This window comes from Papaver somniferum, chromosome 11, assembly GCF_003573695.1.
Source record: "Papaver somniferum cultivar HN1 chromosome 11, ASM357369v1, whole genome shotgun sequence".
Classification (NCBI taxonomy): domain Eukaryota; kingdom Viridiplantae; phylum Streptophyta; class Magnoliopsida; order Ranunculales; family Papaveraceae; genus Papaver; species Papaver somniferum.
Genome location: NC_039368.1, coordinates 101,031,534 through 101,044,780, shown reverse-complemented (window position 1 = coordinate 101,044,780; position 13,247 = coordinate 101,031,534). Strand labels below are relative to the sequence as shown.

Here is a 13,247-nt window from a genome sequence, read left to right as displayed (position 1 = left end):
ATCAAGAAGACAACTAAGCAACTTGTACTAACCCTGATTATAATATACTACATCTTGACTTTAAATAATTGATAAGTAAAGTTTTTATTTTATTAATTATGAATTAGGAATATTCAATATAAGATAATTGTAATATAATATTAAAATCTTCCTTAACCTTGGATCCCTTATACATTCATTTATATGAGGGCCAGAGAGAATACTAAACATGACGATGACCTTATTCTATTTCTGAACTAATTCAATGTATTTAAAAATGATTATTTTGCATCTGAATCCTGATGCCAATTAGGTTAATCACGATCCAGTTTTCTTCGTGTTTGTGCTTTAACATTCATTTTTGGTCTTCCTATTGACCATGCTTTCAACTCTGCAATTTCAACAGCTTCAGTACCGTTGTTGAAAGCATACAAGTGAGCATTTTTCCCCAGTGCAAGAGTTGGGTAAACCCTGGACGTTATACATGTTTTTCCTCCAGAAGCAAAACTTTCGACCACTGAATTATCAATCTGCAGTAGAAACAATAGAACAAAAAATTTCAACCACTGAATTATCAAACTCATCACACCCAGAAACTAGGGATCATGGATCAAGAAAAGAATACACAAAGGGCTTGATATTGATAAGACTCATGGGGAAAGAGTCCACGTATGAAAAGACCACTGGATCCTAAACCTTGCACCTACTAACGAATTACCAGATGTCTATAAAAATAAAAATAAAAACTGGCAACAGGAAATGCTACATGAACTTACTTACAGATAAGCAAGTGGAGACAATAAAAGGATTGCAGCTTTACTGTATACTTGTATAACATCAAAAACTCGCAACTTGTAGCACTTTAATCTAACTTCTCAAGAAGAACGGAGAAAGTGCTCAGTGCTGGATCCATAGAGATGGATATGAATGGTGCTACTAAACAGTAATATGTCCATGGAACTAAGATGGAGAAAGTGCTTGTTGTTGCCAATAGGCAATAACAGCAGCTTGGTTAAGGCTATTATGAACTTTTTATGCAGTTACAATTGAGAGGTCCGAAATATTACAGATAAATGCCGTAATCCAGCCAAATACTTTATCAACAAAAGTAGAAAATATGCTGTTAGAAGTAAAAAGAGGTAGTAGATGGCATAATTAGGACATGGTTACAAAAGTATTTTTCCTTCTTGGTTCTGTCACCAGTACTCAAATAGGTTTAAACAGAGATACTGGCTTTAATTTTGGCTTTGGTTTCAAACTAAATCTTGGTTTAATTATTGTTCCTATTAACAGTGGAAAACAACCACACGAAACAAAGAAGAATACAACTATATTTTATTTCAATGCTACTTAATAAATACTGTAATTAAAACCATACCAAGCTCCTCAAAGAAAGCTTTCCATCACTCAAATCTGCATCTACAAAAGCTCCATAAGACCGTTTTGTAACTCCTGGTTTTAGAGAAGACCTGATTTTATACCAAGATTGCCAAAAATACAAGTCAGCTGGTGATTCTACATTTTGTTAGCATACATAGGAGAGTATCTCATGAGTATCAAAAACAAAGTTAAGCTAACCTTACACCGCCAGAGCACATAAGTACTGTATACTTGTCTTGAGCTTTAAAAACTCTAAAGACGACTGTTGTGTATTCCATCAAATTTTTAGAAGCCAATGCTAACAATCCGAAAGGTCCAACCCCACCTTGAACAGTAGCATCCTTCTTACCACAGAGTGCTTCAGCGTCAACCCAAGTAGGGTCAAACAACTCTGCCTTCTCCAAACTAGGCAAATGGAATGTAACTTCAACATCGGCCTATGGAGTAGAAATATAAAATAGTATAAAGTGAAAGCTCAAAATCGAGACTGCATAAACGCTATCTGTACTCTAAAATATAATTCTTCGTATTTGCATACCTGTGAAGCTGTTATTCCTTTAACTTCGGAAAGAATTCCCTTGGTGAGAGATATATTTGTCATGGCAACTTCTTCTCTTCTCAAACTTTTGAGTTCTTCAACCGGCCATTGTAGAAGTTGTTTTTCGTTTTTATCAAGCCATAAAGTTCTCGGAACTGACTGCAAATATGAAGTGATGATAAGGCATCAAATGCAAGCCAGCATTTAGCTACACTATATAGATCTGAAAACTGTATATCTTTAATAAACCACCTGAATGCCAGCCCATCCTTCAGCAATATCGTCTTCTTTGGTATCGGACTCGAGAACCCATCCCCACAGGATCCTCCTCTTTTTCGATGCATCAAAAAATGATTTAGATGCATAGAAGTTTCCATAGTCATACCTTAATCCCGTCGAATCATCAACAGATGTATTGTCAGGTATATACTGATCCTTACTCAAAAGATAGTGACCAACCGTATAGTGATCAGCGGTCTTCTCACCAAGACTCACTTTTAAAACATGTTTGATTCGGTCTCCACTTGCAGATGTGTCTAAACCTTCTTTTCCTGTTAGTGATACAGGAAAGAAATCCGGACACTCCCACATACCAGTTTGAGCAGAATGTAGTGGATATTGGACCTTAACCCATTTAACGAAATCTTTACTTTTATACAGTAATGCCATTCCTGTTTTGTTACCGCTCTCATTTCCAACTACCAATCTCCAGTACCCATCTTTGCCCAACCAAGCAGTTGTCGGGTCTCGAAATGAGGCAGCATTAATCCCATTGATTGGCTCTATCAAGGGGTTGTAGTCAGGTTTCGTCCATTCTTCTAGGAAAGGATCTGATAAGTTCTTTGGTACTGCAATGTTCTGCACTTGTCGATTCTCTGTATCAATGCCTGTGTAGAATATCACAGGTTTATTTCCCTGGAGGATAGTTGCAGAACCCGACCAACAACCATTGATATCGAATGGAGCTGAAGGATAGATTGCGGGATTAAGAGGGAGCCAATTGATCATGTCCTTTGATACAGAATGCCCCCACACAATGTTTCCCCATACAGCACCTTCGGGGTTGTACTGGTAGAACAGATGGTAGGTACCATTATAGTACATTGGGCCTGTTTTAAATCAGATAATACGAGATTAAATTGGAAAAATGCAACTTGAGGATTAAACCATTAAAAAGGTCTAGATTAACCTAAAGAAATGTAGGATGAACTCTTACCATTTGGGTCTGTTTGTTGTTGCAGGTATCAGAGTGCCATTCAAGCAAGAAACTAACGTTAGACACTAAGCAATTGAAGAAACATAATAATAATATTATGCAGTGAGAGCAGTCTAACACACTATCAAAAGAAAAAAAAAAAAAAAAGGAGATCAGTCCATAGAAAGTTTTGTTCTTGCATACAGCTGAAGCTCAAACCGGGACCCTGCTAGCTTAAAACTGATGAATTTACGATTCCAGTCCCATTGTTGCACTAAACCAACCATCAATAACTAAAATCCGAATGAGATGAGCTGCAAACAATTTTCTACCATCATCCACCAACAAACCATGAAGATCTACCCTATTTATAAATCTCAGACACATTCTTTTCTAACAAACATAGCTGTAATAAAGTATACCCCAAGTGCCACAACCACCATGCGATTTATTACGCTACTATCACTATCAACATATTTGAATTACTCTGCTAGTTTATTACATCCGATTAATACCCCAAAAGCAACAAATCCACAAGTAATAGTGGTCCATGGTACCACAACCCAGCAGTAACCGCAGCAAAACCACCTAACTGACCGGTACGAAATCATTCCAAGGACCAACAAATAATCTTTTCCTAAACAACGCAGTTGAGGCCGCGGTACAACCAGTTAAAGTAGTAGTAACAGCAGTTCTAGATCTACAGATAGCATTCCACTGCACATCATAAATTCCACTTTGCCACAAGTTTTTAGGATCATAACAAAGGGTTAGATTCATACCAACCAAACCAAATAACATAAAAGCACCCAAAACAACTGATGGAGCACTATGGCAGCCTATTAAGGAAACAGAGCTACATGTGTGAACAATTTCTATTATAAATCAGCAACATCCCCATCCATATAAACAACACCAGAACTCGTTAAAATTCTAAATCAATAACCCGAAACCAAATAAGATATTCCAATGAATCAGTTCTTAATGGGCTAACCCCAACCATCAAAGCCACTGAAATCAGTATCTGGGGGCATCACCACCGGAATATGTAAGTGGGGATTTTAAATTAGGAAAATTAAGGAGCATGAAACTAATAAAGGTCCCCAGATGTTGGGATTTACAGATCTGAATGGAAAACAACAAACTAAATTAATAATGCTAATCACTAAATAGTTCACTACATAATCTATCACAGAAAAAAAGCTAACTTACAGTAGCTCATTTAGGATTTCATACTAAAGCACATGTAACTCAAAACAAGAACTTAAACAAGAAATAAGAACTTACCATTCATCCAATTTTTCTGAGGTTGAAAGTGATAACCTGTTCTGTAAAGACTCCAAGCATTAGATTTGTTAGTAGCCTGAATTTCTGATAGTACTTTGTTAGATGCCTGAACCCCATTGACTAAAAGGCTAAACCATAATGGAACCAGTAGCAACGGAACAAGCATTTCTAGAATCTCCATAACCAATGAACCTTAAAACAGAAAAACTAAAGAAAAAGATTTGAAGAAGAATTATTTATATTCAAAGAAACCACAGCTAACATTTACTAATCGACACCCCCCCTGCAATCAATCGGTCCAACCAAACCTGTACCAGTCCAGTGACTCGAAGACTTTCTTTCAAAGATGCAAGACTTGAAAAGACTTGATACGGCAAATAAAAGTAAAAAGTAAAACTCAAGAGAATAAATAAGTTTACTGTAAAAAAATATTCTAAAGGTGAATTACTTTATTTCCAATTGACACTACATGTAACATCCTTATGTACTCGTATGGACAATTTTGACAAGGAACCATCGGACAACATGATGGATATTATTCTCCTGAAACAAAATCCTACTCATTGCTCACTCAAACTAGAGGACTAATTTTTCTTCAATTCATTGAGGGACTATTCATTGACCATGCTTTTAACTTCCCAATCTTTACCGCTTGAGTTCCATTGTTGAAAACATACAAATGAGCATTATTTCCAATAGCCAGTGTTGGATAAGCCCTTGATAAGATGCATGTTTTTCCTCCAGCACCAAAACTCTCTACGACTGAATTATCGATCTGCAACCAAACATCATATATATTAGAAGAAAGAATGTAAATTTTAGAACTAAAATATATTATTATTTGAAACACAAATATATTTAACAATTAAAGTATATAGAGATTAAAAGTCTTACCAAGCTTCTCAAGGAAAGCTTTCCATTACTAATATCAACATCTACGAAACCTCCGTAAGATGGCTTGTACATCTTATCATGTGTTAAAGAAGACCTGCAGTAATTTGATGGAGAAAAGAAACAAAATCAGCTTTCTTTAGTTGAAGAAAGTATTCAAATCAAAAGAGTCCATCTTAATTAACGTACCTAATACCACCAGAGCACATAAGCACTTTATGTTTGTCATTTGATTTGAAGACCCTAAAAAATACCGCAGTATACTCTTGTAAGTCACTTGACGCCAGTGTTAGCAATCCAAAAGGTCCGATGCCACCCGAGACACTAGCATCTTTTTCGCCGCAAAGTCTTTCAGCATCAACCCATTTAGGATCAAATGGTTCAGCATGTTCCAAACTTGGTATACGGAATGTAATTTCAACATCAGCCTGTAAAATGCAAATTCACTCAAGTGAATAGATACATCATAATTCAAAGCGGAGCAAATGTTTATGACATCGTATTTAGATCTTACAAATAGCATACCTGAGCAGGAGTAATTCCTTCAATCTCAATGAGACTTCCCTTATGAAGAGGTATCTTGGTCATCTCCACTCGACCGTGACCGCTTCGTAAATGATTAACCTCTTCAATAGGCCATTGTAAGAGTTGTTTTTCATTTCTATCAAGCCACACTGTCCTCGGAATTGCCTATAGTGAAAAAATAAAATTACTTAAAAAATAAACGGAAATGAAATCTTCAGACCATATCTTTAGTTCTAGAGAAGAGGATAATTACCTGAACCCCAGCCCAGCCTTTAGCAATTTGATCATCTGGAGTTCGATCGGATTCGTTAGCCCATCCCCACAAGATTCTTCTATTCTTTGACGGATCGAAAAACGACTTGGATGCATAGAAATTTCCATAATCATACCTTAACCCTGTACTATCATCAACTGAAGTGTTGTCTGGTACATATCGATCTTTGCTAGTAAAATATTGACCAAGAGTGTAATATTCGAACCTTGTAAGATCAAGGCTCACTTTCAGCACATGTTTAACACCATCACCAACCGATGAAGTGTCTAATCCTTGTTTCCCATTCAGCGACACTGGATAAAAATCTGGGCACTCCCACATACCAGTAGTAGCAGAAGAATGTAACAAATGTTTGGCTTTAGTCCAATGAATAAAATCCTTGCTTCTATACAACACCGCGGTTCCTCTCATATCTCTCTTGCTACCAACTACTAATCTCCAGTGCCCATCTTTACTCCACCATGCAGTTGTGGGATCTCGAAACGCACTCGCATTCACACCAATGCTTGGTTTGATTATTGGGTTGTAATCAGGCTTCACCCATTCTCTTAAGAATGGGTCAGACAAGTTCTTCGGCACTGCAATGTTTTGTACTTGTCTCTCGTCTGGATCAATACCAGTGTAAAGTATAACAGGTTTGTTGCCAGGAAGTATAGTTGCAGAACCTGACCAGCACCCATTTATGTCAAATGGTTTGGAAGGGGCAATTGCATGTTCAAGGGAAAACCAGTTTATCAAATCAGTGGATACTGAGTGTGCCCATACAATATTCCCCCACACAGCACCTTTGGGATTATACTGGTAGAAAAGATGATAAACGCCTTTATAATACATTGGGCCTGTTAAAAAACCATAGCATGGGTAAAACACTTAACTATAATGAAATAAAATAAACGATCGACGTCTAATACAAATCAAGATAAAGAATGTAATAGCATACCATTTGGATCTGTTTGATAGTTTGATGCAGAGATTCATGTGCCATGCAAAAAAGCAAGAAAAAAACATATGGTTAGCTGAACATAAATGAAAATCTAGCATGCACAAATAGGAAAATAAACCAATATATTGCTCGAATTGTATTCAAAATCAGTTTTGAAAGACTTAGCCAAAATCCCATCAAGAATTCCAGTAGCCAAAACTGAAATGTAGTAGGGACTAAAAAAAAAATTGTACCAGAATTATTTATTTTTGATAACACAATCCCAGCTATTTATTTATTTTTGGAATAATGAGATTGACAATAAAAAAAATGTTAGATTGTTAAAACTATGCTATATTAATGCTGAAATCTGTTCAGCTTACAAATCACTGAACAGTATAAACCAAAAATGGAAGAAAAAAAAAACCTCTGATGTCTAAACAATCCTAGTCAAACTCGATGTATCTCTAGTCAATCCAGTCAAAAAAAAAATTAATACTAAAAAGTAAAAAGGAACATGTGCTTAAGAAGGAAACAAACGACATGTATGCAGTAAAAATCCATTGCCCCCGTTCCTGGAAATCCTTAATTGTATGCGAAAAAAAGATATCGTTTCCAAAAATCAGTGATACTGCTTATCTTTTGAATGATAAAAATACTAAAAACATGATATTAACACAGATAAGACTAATTAAATCAGATTTAGAAGGAACTGCATACCGTTGATCCAGTTTTTGGGAGGTTGGAAGTGAAAACCAGTTCTTAGATGTCCTAGTTTCACCGGTGCTTTCACTGCCACAAGTGATTGAAAATGTGGATATTTTATGTAATGCTTCAACACTGAGATTGAAACATAAGAAAAGAAGAGTAAACCAACAAATGAACTTCGCCATTGTTTTTGATGATGATTTATGCGGATACTTGTTTTCTTGAAAGATGGATGAAAGCTTGAGAATGAATGTATGTATTTATAGAGATACTAGACAAGTTTTCCGCATATATATTGACTTTACTCGATAATAACAAGGAAAGAAATATTATCTAGGTTTTATCTATAAATTAGGCAATACAGCGTATCTTGATATGTGACCGTAGTTATATCACTCAATTGCATTGCATGGGATGTAGCTGTACGGTGTCATAATGATGATTTAGATAAGCACACATTAATTACGGTAATTACTCCTCTGTGTAATCCTCAAATGAAAGAGCTTGCCAAATGTATGAAATAAATTTACCAAATTAACAAATGTGAGATTTATTAGGTGGAATACTTATCCAAAGTTTCAAATCTAGTAACTAATTCTTTTCCAAGTTAGTTTTTTTTCTTTTTGAAAAAGTTTTCCAAATTAGCTAGAATTACGTTTCCACAGGGATACCTGGAAATCCCACAATTAATGTTAATCAAGTTTTTTGAGAAATCTTATAGGGCTTGAAAATGGGACTGGGAGCTGGTTTGTTTAAAAAGCCCAATTCCTAAATTTTATTAAACCCAATACACTTAGACGCACTCATAAGACATTGCCAAAATGGGATAGTATTCTTTCAGTCATTCCATCCAAAGAATTGCAAAGAATTAAAATTTATTCAACAGCATATCAAAATGCATTACAATATCATTACTTAAAGAAGAAAGATGGTCGACACCATGAAGTTATTTTCTCTAAGGTTTGGGTGCAAGACCAGTCTTGATAGCGTGAATTGTAGCAACATCAGTTTTGAAAGACTTGGCCAAAATCCCATCAGGGATTCCAGAAGCGAAAACCGAACTAGGAACTGAAACTGTACCAGCATTTGCACTGCCAAAAGCAGAAACTGCAATGGAATAAGCTTGGGGATCAACATTTTGCTGATAATGAACAAGTCCTTTCGGGAACACAAAGAGATCACCACTTTGAAGTGTTTGAGTAAAAAGTTTATTAGCGGTGTCGATAAATCCAACTTCAAGAGTACCACTGTTAATTGTTTGTTGAAGATGTTTGAATGCGAATCAAGTAACAAAAACAAAAATGTCAGAATTTTACTCTTATAAAGCTGAAATACCAATATGATGAAACTAAACTGCAAATGATTATAAGCACTAAATGAGAAAGCAGAAGAGCTTATCGTTAATCCAGTTTTTTGGGGACTGAAAGTGATAACCTGTTCTGTTAATTCCTAACCCGTCTGATGATCCAGTTTCTGACATGACTTGGTTAAATGCTCAGACAGTTCCTTATGAGATTCAGACTTTGTAAACTCTCAGAATAGAACTAAGGAAGAAACATAGAAAATATAAAAGAAGTACAGGAGATAGGAAATTACCAGGTATATTACTAGTTCAAACAATTCTAAATAATTAAGAGGACAACTAAGCAAGCAACTTTGTGCTGATTATAATATACAATGACTCTTGACTTGAAGAAATTTGTAATATTTAAATCTTTCATTAATCTTGCCTCCACTTTACATTCATCCCCTCTGTAACTTTCAGTGTGAGAGATGCTGATGCGGATAGCATACCAGCTCCCACTACCAGATCCATATGATGGTGACCATACTTGCAGCACCATCAATGGCATCAGCAGTATTCTTCCCTTAGTGCAAGAATTATATAGACCCTCGACATTGTTAATAGTATTTGGGAAAATTCAGAAGGGAAAAGAAAAACAGAAACAGGAGGGGGCAGAGAGCCAGAAACTGGAATCTATATGTTAACTGTGTTCACATGTGAAAAACGGGAAAACAATAGAGGATGCCAATATTTGCAGTACGGAAGACATTCAGCATCACTCTAAATTTCTATTGCAAGAATACAGTAACATGGACTGATTTTCCCAGAGTTGTAACTCCTCCTCTAATGATAATTGACCTTATGTTTAAGCTGCGAACAACGAACTTATCTCATGGCCAAGATTCATTTTAGGTGTCTGCATTGTCCATGCATTTAGTCTCTTAATCTCAACAGTCTCAGTACCGTTGTTGAAAGCGTATAAATGAGCTTCCTTTCCTACTGCCAAAGTTGGATAGACTCTAGTCGTGATACATGTTTTTCCACCAGCACCAAAGCTTTCTACTACTGTATGATCAATCTGCAATCGAATTGAACAAATTTAAGTAGAAATAGTTTGTTCCTCTCACTCTAAAACAACAAAGGAAGATAGATTTTTTTTACCAAGCTTCTCAGAGAAATTTCACCATCAATCAAGTCAACATCCACAAAAGCCCCAGATGAGGGTTTATCTAATTCTGCTTTTAATGATGACCTGGTACCACCAGAACACATAAGCACAACAGGCTTGTCTAGAGCTTTGAAAACCCTGAAGAATACTGCTGTGTATTCATCTAAGTCCTTAGAAGCTAGAGTTAACAACCCAAACGGTCCAATGCCACCTTGAACAGTAGCATCCTTCCTTCCGCAGAGCTGTTGGGCGTCATTCCATGAAGGATCAAATGATTCTGCACTTTCTAAACTTGGTAAACGAAATCTAACTTCGATATCAGCCTGTGAATATTCAGAATCATAGTCATAAAAATATGGCTACTAAGTTTAACACATTGCTCTTAAATTGATTCTAACTCGGAATACCTATGCAGCTGTTATTCCTTGAACTTCAAATAGACTTCCTTTGGTGAGAGGTGTCTTTTTCAACTTCACTTCGTTTGTTCTTAAAGTTTCGAGCTCTTCGATTGGCCACTGTAGAAGTTGTTTTCCATTTCTATCCAGCCACAGTGTCCTTGGAATTGCCTACAATACAAGATTGGTTAAAAACTACTAGTATTAGCAATATCATTTACAGAAGAATCAGCTATTCTATCATATTAATAATTATCACTGATATAAACAAACCTGAATGCCAGCTAGGGCTGTTCATGGTCGGTTTTGGTTCGGTTTCTAGCCAAACCAAAACCGAAACCAATATTATTGGTTTCTAAAAATCTAAACCAAACCAATCCATTAACCATTGGTTCGGTTTCCAAATGGTTCCAGTTGGTTTCGGTTTGTCCCAGTGGTTTTTGGTTAACCAATAATTATGTCAAACCAAAAAAAAAATACAAATTTACAGATAAAAAAATCGTAGTTGCCGATAGTATTGGTTTACACAAATATACAGACAAAAAAAAATCAAGAATAGTTAAAGCTTACTCTAATTCTAGAGATCAAATGAAGATATATAATATATCTTAATTTATATATTGACAAATAAAAAAGAAGGAAGACGGGAAGAAAAAAGTCGAATAGCAGCAGCTGTAGTTGGGGGTGGAGAAGGGAGGTGGCTGAGAGAAGGAGAAAGAGAAAGAGGGAGAGTATCATAATGAAATATTAGATTTAGGGTTTCTATTTATCCTCTAAATTAATGGGTAGAATCTAATACTTTTAAATCGACGGTAGAAATTAAGTTTAAAAATTAATCGGTTCCCCAATGGTTTTTGGTTCGGTTTTCAGGTCAAACCAAAACCAAACCAGTAATGTCGGTTTTTCAACATTTTTTACCAAACCAATCCAAATCTAAATGGTTTGGTTCGGTTTCTTGCTTATTGGTCTGGTTCGGTCGGTTTCCAATGGTTAACCGACACCATGTTCAGCCCTAATGCCAGCCCATCCTTTAGCAAAATCATCTGCTGCAGAATCGGATTCGTTAACCCACGCCCACAATATCCTTCTGTTTTTCGCCTCATCGAAGAATGTTTTAGACGCATAGAATTTCCCGTAATCAAATTTCAGTCCTGTAGTTGTTGAATAATGGTTACCTGGAGTGTTATCAGGTACATACTCATCCTTGTTCAGATAGTAATCCCCAACTGTGTAGAAATCTGACCATGTTCTTTGAACACTCACCTTTAAGATGTACTTAACATTGGCTCCACTCGCAGAAGTGTCTAATCCTTTTTTACCTTTCAGTGGCACAGGAAAGAAATCTGGACATTCCCAAATACCAGTATCTGGTGCAGAATGGAAGTTATTTTCAGATGCTGTCCATGTCATGAAATCTTTACTTCTAAACAACAACGCCGTCCCCAGATTACTTCTCTCACTCCCAACTAGAATTCTCCAATACCCATCTTTACCTAACCATGCAGTTGTCGGATCCCGGAACGAAGTTCCGTTAATGCCATTGGGTGGCAAAATCAATGGATTTTTGTCTAGCTTTTTCCATTCTACAAGTAAGGGATCCGATGAATTCTTTGGCACAGCAATGTTCTGAACTTGTACATTATTTATATCTATGCCAGTATAAAGCATCACCGGCTTGTTACCAGGGAGGATAGTGGCAGAACCTGACCAGCACCCATTGACATCAAATGAATCCGTAGGGGCCATTGCAACATCAAGGCGAAACCAGTTGACCATATCTTTTGATACAGAATGGCCCCAGACTATATCACTTGCCCATGCAGCAGCTTTAGGATTGTATTGGTAGAAAAGATGGTAGATTCCATTATAATACATTGGTCCTGTTGCAGATCATGAGAGTTCTTTTAAGAACACCATTGTAACTCTAAGTAACTAAACAACAAAGATTTCTCATGTATGTGTAAGAGCTAAGACTGGCTTACCATTTGGGTCTGGTGAATTGTTGTTGGAGAGGTTTGAATGCCATCCAAGTAAGAAGCATGAAACAATGTTAAAATAGTACTTCAGTTGATAACACATAGCAAGATTGGTAACAATGAGCAAGAAAACATAAAACAGTACTAGTTGAGATAATAATAATGGAACTGCTAGCAAGGGCTAAAACTTTCAATCCCATTTTATGTTAATGCTTGTGAAACACCAAAATTCCACGGGGTATGATCGCCGTTTATCTCCGAGAAATAAATGACGGAGGTCCGGGATTAGATTAAGTTGAAATGCTGATTATATATGATTAGTTAAGTTGAAAAACTAATCAAACAAACTAATGATGATATGTACAATCAAGTGAGAAGTGAGAACTTACCATTGATCCAGTTCTTGGGAGACTGAAAGTGATAGCCTGTTCTGTTAACTCCAACCCCATCCAATCCAGTTTCTGATATGTCGTTGTTAAATGCTCGAACCCCATAGTTGCTTATGAGAGTACAGCATAAGAAGATGAAAATCATTTTAATCAAATGAACAGAACTTTCTAAAATCGCCATCAGTTACAATCAAATCTAAGAACAGAGAGTAAGGAAGAAACGTAAAAAAGAAGAAGAAAACGAGATGATGATGATGATAAAAAGCCAACACCAGGCTTTTTTACTTCAAACTCTTGGATTTTTAATCAAGAAGACAACTAAGCAACTTGTACTA

The 13,247-nt window shown here is 36.2% G+C and overlaps 1 protein-coding gene and 2 pseudogenes across 1 annotated transcript; all 3 read right to left on the bottom strand.

Annotated features, from left to right (window-relative positions):
• Window positions 1–68: 68 nt before the first annotated feature.
• LOC113323602 (beta-fructofuranosidase, insoluble isoenzyme 1-like) lies at window positions 69–4,592 on the bottom strand. Its single transcript, XM_026571920.1, has 7 exons — window positions 4,380–4,592; window positions 3,114–3,122; window positions 2,150–3,006; window positions 1,898–2,056; window positions 1,558–1,796; window positions 1,358–1,448; window positions 69–509 (listed from the first exon to the last, which is right to left on the bottom strand). The coding sequence occupies exons 1-7, from the start codon at window positions 4,558–4,560 to the stop codon at window positions 294–296; spliced, it is 1,752 nt and encodes a 583-aa protein (XP_026427705.1). The 5' UTR covers window positions 4,561–4,592; the 3' UTR covers window positions 69–293.
• Window positions 4,593–4,808: 216 nt separating this feature from the next.
• On the bottom strand, window positions 4,809–7,933 carry LOC113321803 (annotated as a pseudogene).
• Window positions 7,934–9,365: 1,432 nt separating this feature from the next.
• LOC113321804 lies at window positions 9,366–13,177 on the bottom strand (annotated as a pseudogene).
• Between the last annotated feature and the right edge of the window lie 70 nt (window positions 13,178–13,247).

Bases quoted from the DNA above. Each gene is read 5' to 3' on its own strand.
- LOC113323602 (XM_026571920.1), bottom strand. From the start codon at position 4,560: ATGGAGATTCTAGAAATGCTTGTTCCGTTGCTACTGGTTCCATTATGG. The intron at 2,057-2,149 runs GTGGTTTATTAA...TCATATTTGCAG, and splicing joins AAGGATGGGCTGGCATTCAG to TCAGTTCCGAGAACTTTATG. The intron at 510-1,357 runs GTATGGTTTTAA...TTTCTACTGCAG, and splicing joins AGCTTTCTTTGAGGAGCTTG to ATTGATAATTCAGTGGTCGA.